General features: G+C 40.2%; 1 protein-coding gene across 2 annotated transcripts; it reads left to right on the top strand.

The window, feature by feature from the left end:
- LOC102700457 lies at positions 1 to 5873 on the top strand. 2 transcript variants are annotated; one of them, XR_005812473.1, is made up of 11 exons: positions 1 to 1383; positions 2124 to 2270; positions 2528 to 2881; positions 2963 to 3026; positions 3374 to 3591; positions 3672 to 3785; positions 3896 to 4001; positions 4086 to 4297; positions 4678 to 4781; positions 5192 to 5468; positions 5536 to 5873. XR_005812473.1 is itself a non-coding variant. In XM_006660596.3 (10 exons), exons 1-10 carry the CDS (start codon positions 1 to 3, stop codon positions 5337 to 5339), a joined length of 2850 nt encoding a protein of 949 aa, XP_006660659.3. In that variant the 3' UTR covers positions 5340 to 5873. The 2 variants fall into 2 exon arrangements, 1 of the variants encoding a protein (XP_006660659.3); XM_006660596.3 differs by having other exon boundaries at positions 5192 to 5873.
- Positions 5874 to 6000: the final 127 nt, after the last annotated feature.

The following is a 6000-nucleotide window of genomic DNA, read 5'->3' as shown; positions in this document are numbered from 1 at the left end:
ATGCCGGCGAACCCCAAGCTCGCGGCGAGGCCCTCGCCGCCGGCCGCCGCCGCAACCCGACCGAAAGCCACAGCGAATCCTTTCCTCGCTGTTAGGCACTGCGACGACGATGACGATGACGACGACTTCCAGAGCCCTCCCCGTGCCACCCGCGCGCTGAAGCCTCCCGATGGCGCCGCCGACTCGCGCCGCCCCAGCAAGAAGGTCAGGCCGTCGTCCTCGTGTAGGTCCGGGAAGGAGAACCGTCCCGCCGCTGGCGGGGGCAGGGCTCTCGCCGCGAAGGCTGCGGGGGTTGGCGAAACCCTAGCTGTCGCCTCGGGGGTTAGCAGCGGTGTTCCAGGGGGGAACGAAGCGATGGGCGGAGGAATTCGCGGCCTTTTGAGGCGCGGGTCTGATGACTCTAGTTCATTTTCTAATAGGAAGAAAGGATTAGATAGATATGTGCATCGTGATGGAAGTTTGAATTCTCGCCCCAGTTCGATGGATTCCATGGTTTCCATGCCGGATTCCACAAATGGTTTGGGTAATGTGTGTTCTGAAGTGACTCAAATGGCCGGCTCCAGGGACTGTATCTCCATTCCTTTGGAGGGGCATGCTGTGATGGAGTTGGGAAGGTCGGAATCTGGTTCTGCCACTATGCAGGAGGAAAGGACTGGCTCTGAGGTTCTTGAAGGCGATCATCCTGCAGGATTAATCGAGTCGAGGCTTCTGACATTGGATGCAAAGTGTGATTTTAGAGGTGCAGACTCCATGGATCCAAAAGAGCTTGGCTCTGGGATTGATCCCTCCTTTTCCGATGATAGGACCGTGGAGAAAGAATCTGGGGTGACATCTGTATGCACATTTGCACTTCATAACAGGAACTGCAACTTGAGTTGTGTTGAATCGGAACTTGAAATGTCAAATGCGAGGTATGGTTTTGGTCCTCATGATTGCAAGGGAAGCCAAGAGGGTCTGGGACTTTGTAACTTGATTTCTGAAGAGAGGACAGTTGCTGCAGAAGGTGATGCAACTTTCAAATTCGAGGCTAGGGAGAACACATCAAGTGAGGTTGAGGCTTGCAAGGGGGGTCGCTCCTTGGACCCAGTTGAACCAAAGCTTACGGAATCATGTGGCACACATGCTTTTGAAGGCGATGGCTATGATGATTTTGAGATCGGAACACAACTTAACGAGCTCATAAACTTGTGCATGGAGGATTACGCGGAGGGTCCTTTCAGCAACAGGGCGTCTTGCCTTGAAGGGAATGGAATGGATTCTGGTAGTTTTAGTTCAGTCAATCAAGTGCAATGCCCTGTGTGTGGATCAGATCTTTCTGAGTTGAGCGAAGAACTCCAGCTGGTGCATACTAACAGTTGCCTTGATAGAGATGAACCTGCCAAGGTGATTCTTCTGTGTATTCACAAAACATGAAATTGTTGTGATGTCATTGCAGTGCAATGATTATGATGACCATTGCTGCTGAATTGTTAGACAGCTCAAAGGCAATCATACGCTAACCTTAGAAAATATAAGGAGTGGTTTTACTTGACACGGTCTCCAACGTGAAACTTTGATTGCCAATTTCTTCTAAATTATACCATCATTGGTAGTGAAACCATGTTCATATGAAAGTACATCCAAATATGACTTCAAGGATTTTTATTTATCACTTAACTTATACATGATTAGACTAATTGTTAGTCAAAAGTTATAAAGTATAAATCTTGAAATAAGTGCATGCCTTATACTTTTCTAACAGAGGGAGTACTATTTTGCTTCTTGACATTTTCCTGGTTGTCCTTTGAAATCAATCCTCTACATGAGAATCATGTAAGTATGTTTATTCACGAAGTTCTAATCATTGTTGTGATTATTTTTATGTATGCATCATTAAGTTCTTAAATTGAACATTAGACAAACACATCTTACTAATAGTATTCATCTTGAATCTTTTGTGTCGATAAGAATATAAGATTGATGCTACCGTATCGTTGCCATATAATGAGCTTTTTTATTTTATTTTTCTAAACATCGTGGGCACATTACATTTTCTGAATAATTTTGATCTTGGTAAACTTTAGCTGAGAATGTACAAAAAGAAAATATCATATTTTAAATTTTTTGAATTACCTCTGTTCCAGGAACCGGATTCCAATCACCAGAATGAACCCTGTGCTGAAAACATGCCTGTTGTAGAATGGCTAAGGAATCTGGGGCTGTCCAAGTATGAGGAGATTTTTATCAAAGAAGAAGTTGACTGGGAGACCTTGCAGTGGCTCACAGAAGAGGTAATTTCATGTGGTTTGTTGATATGGAGGTTTGTTTGTCAAGTGTATTGTGTACAGCTTAAGTTATGGGACCTACTTGCCATCAACTGGAGGTCTAACATTGAGCATCTGCATCACTGCATGGATTTCATGCTATGTTGATTTATTCACGTTCCTCTCCATCTTAAGTCTTTTTTGGCATGACTGCTTGGTGCATGGATCTAAACAGTTTCTCTGGTTTCCAGCAAAAGAACTAACTTGCTGCCTATGAATTGCAGGATCTTCTAGGTATGGGGATAATCTCTCTTGGTCCAAGAAAGAGAATTGCCCATGCTCTAAGTGAGTTACAGAAGAAAAACGATGATGCCAATGATTTGGCCAACGATGTATTAAATATGGAGAATAACAAGAAGGCTAAGCTTCCAATGAATGGCAACAAATTAATTACTGAATACTTTCGGTGTTCATCGTTTGATCAAAGACCAAGAAAAGCATGTAAAATCAGTACACCATCCAATTTGAATAGCCAGAAAAACTCCAACGCTAAAGCCTCCAGTGGAAGGCATACTGTTAAAGGAAAGGTTAAAGATACACCTCTTTGGTGTTGCATCCCAGGGACCCCTTTTCGAGTGGTATGATATCTTTTTACAGGCTGAACCAAACATTTATTCCTTGTATGCTAGCAAGATCTGTAACTGAATTTATTGCTGCAGGATGCTTTCCGCTACTTAAGAGGAGATTGCTGCCACTGGTTTTTGACACACTTTCATGTAGACCGTAAGTCCAAGTTCTTTGTTTTCCAAATCAGTACCAATTGAGAAAAGCAGTATTTTTCAGTTTCCTAATATTTTTATGTCTCTTCTTCAGAACTGTTTTCTTGAGTTTCTATTAAATGAAGAGTGAACCATTTTTTGGTCTGAATTGCTATTGAATCACTTACTACATCAATTTGACATCTTAGCATACTGCTACCTGAAGTGGCATGTTTGCATCCAATGGTTATTCCCTCTATTTTTAGCTGTACTTATCTAGTCAAATAAATAGTTTCCACTTCCTTCTTTGTTTGTGATAGGCAGGTTTGCCTGATGTTTAATTATCTAAAACATATAATTTTCTCTTCACAGATTACCAAGGTTTGACAAAAAGCTTTTGTCATGGGAAGATATACTGTTCATCAGTTACAGCAAGTCTTGTGCATCATAAGATTGGTATCCCATGGGATCGATTGCATGTATTGCCACTCAACGAAAAGATTACTGTCGCAGGAGTTAATTTGACATGTTTTGATGCCAACCATTGCCCTGGAGCAATTATTATTCTTTTTGAGCCTCCTAATGGTAAAGTAAGTGTTGTTCTGAGTTGCTTCATCATCTATTCAACATAACTACTTAACATGTTATTTTTCTTTACTTGCTCTTTTAGGCTGTTCTACACACTGGAGACTTCCGATTTTCTTCTGAGATGGCAAACAATCATATTTTGCAGTCTTCTCCTATCCACACTCTAATACTTGACACAACCTACTGTAATCCACGAGTATGTTTTGCCTAGCTATATCAGAAGTGTTTCCCAAGTTTATAGTTGAGTTTTGAGATGATCAGGTTATCCCGTAGCATTTACACAAACACATAAAAAATGTTTTGCAGTATGACTTCCCAAGTCAAGAGATTGTAATACAGTTTGTTATCGAGGCTATCCAAGCAGAAGCCTTCAATCCAAAGACACTTTTTTTGATTGGCAGCTATACGATTGGTACTACCTTATCTTTGATATTCTGGATATTGTAGTGTGTATAGACGCTATAAATGATGATACATAAATTGTTAATTGATGTAGGTAAAGAAAGATTGTTTATGGAAGTTGCTCGTTTGCTTCAGAAGAAAATATACGTTGGAGCTGCAAAGTTGCAAATATTAAAGCACCTGGAGCTTCCTCAGGATATCTTTCATTGGTTTACAGCCAATGAAGCTGAAAGTCACATACATGTTGTTCCTATGTGGACTCTAGCAAGCTTCAAGCGGATGAAGTATTTGTCTACTCAATATGCTGTAAGACAAAATATTTGATCCTATCATAGTTTGTAAGAGGTTTTACCTTATGAAAGCTAATCATCATTGCTAGTATTTGATACGTATCTTATGAGTCAATTTAAGAAAACCACTTGCTATTTCTACTCCAAGTAGGTAAAGGAAACCAACATTGGAGCATGAATTTGTAATCTGGCTCTTCAAATTTTGGATCGATACATGACTGCAGTATTCCTTTTCTTATGATTAGCCATTCTTTTTGGAGAAAGTAGCTAAAGCTGACAGTCTGAGACCTTGTTATAATTTCTAAACCTGAATATCTGTGCTAACAATTTTGTATGCTCCGTTTGTTCCTAAAGTAGTCATTTTTTCTGATTTTCTTATGGTTGTATTACTTACAGGATCGGTTTGACCTCATAGTTGCATTTTGTCCAACTGGTTGGTCATTTGGTAAAGGGAAGAAAAGAACACCAGGCAGAAAATGGCAACAAGGGGCAATCATCAGGTACTGTACTGGAAGATGTTAGTTGACACTTCTCACGCTATTTGCTAGAAGAAAATACTAACAGACATTTAACATAGTTCCTTGCTATTTGTGCATAAAGAATTTTTACCACTCTTGGGATTTAGTTCATTACTTCTTTATTTAGTATAAAATTAGAAGTACTAACTGATATGAGCTGCATTATCACACTTTTGGGCAAACCAGACGGAATAATGTTTATGCTGTTAATACTTAAAAAGTTGGATGTAACTTCTTGTTAACATAGTCCATGGGGTTTAATGTAAATCCTAGTTAGGAAAAGAATCGTTTACAAAAACAGTGACAAGTTAAGAATTTTTCCTTTTTGTCAATGTGTGTTGAGTTATCGATCGGTCTTGAAGTTTTAAGTTTCCATCTCTTTGTCTCTACAGATATGAAGTGCCCTATAGTGAACATAGCAGCTTCACAGAACTCCGAGAGTTTGTCAGGTTCATATCACCAGAGCACATAATTCCTAGTGTAAACAATGACGGCCCTGATAGTGCGAATGCCATGCTGGCGCAATTGTTGAATGATTAGCAAATCCTGCACTCTGTTTCAACTTTCATGGTCTGGTTGCTATTATACACATTGCTTCAAAATCACCTCAAGAAGAGTTAAAGGACACAGAAGTTAATGATCAGGGACCAGGAGCTGAGGGGGGAATTGGTAAAATCACGGAGTCTCATTCCCTTTGGTGATGCCTACCATTTCTGATGCTGATGTCGTCATGCAGGACAGCAGGAGGAGAAAATCCAGGTCATACCTCATTGCCTTATCAGTACAAACTCTGGATGATAATTAGCAGCTAGGCTATAACTACCTCAAAAACCGGAGGGAACTTTGGAAATCATTGTGGAATTTCCGAAGGATTCATGCCTATTTTTTGGTAGAGCACTACAATTTTTACTAGAGCAGTACAGAGTATCTTCCGACATGAGCTAGTCTTGTCTTCAGCTATTTGGTGTTCCTTCACTCCACCAGCCAGCTAGCTTTTAGTGTTTATTAATCTCAATCTATTTGTACAGTAGTGATTTCTGTAACTCAACTTATGAGAGAAATACTCCTTGTATTCCTTGAAAACATAGTATTTTTTTTTGTGAGAAATACTCCTTGTATAGTTCTCCAAGGAAGAATTCCGTTGCGCATTTATGGGCTTTTTTATTTCATTGCCAAAATTAGTCATACCAAAACTTAGCAA

This window comes from Oryza brachyantha, chromosome 9 (assembly GCF_000231095.2).
Source record: "Oryza brachyantha chromosome 9, ObraRS2, whole genome shotgun sequence".
Lineage (NCBI taxonomy): Eukaryota > Viridiplantae > Streptophyta > Magnoliopsida > Poales > Poaceae > Oryza > Oryza brachyantha.
This window is presented reverse-complemented; position numbering and strand designations above follow the sequence as displayed.

Bases quoted from the DNA above. Each gene is read 5' to 3' on its own strand.
- LOC102700457 (XM_006660596.3), top strand. From the start codon at position 1: ATGCCGGCGAACCCCAAGCTCGCGGCGAGGCCCTCGCCGCCGGCCGCC. The intron at 3,027-3,373 runs GTAAGTCCAAGT...TTCTCTTCACAG, and splicing joins GACACACTTTCATGTAGACC to ATTACCAAGGTTTGACAAAA. The intron at 3,786-3,895 runs GTATGTTTTGCC...AATGTTTTGCAG, and splicing joins CAACCTACTGTAATCCACGA to TATGACTTCCCAAGTCAAGA.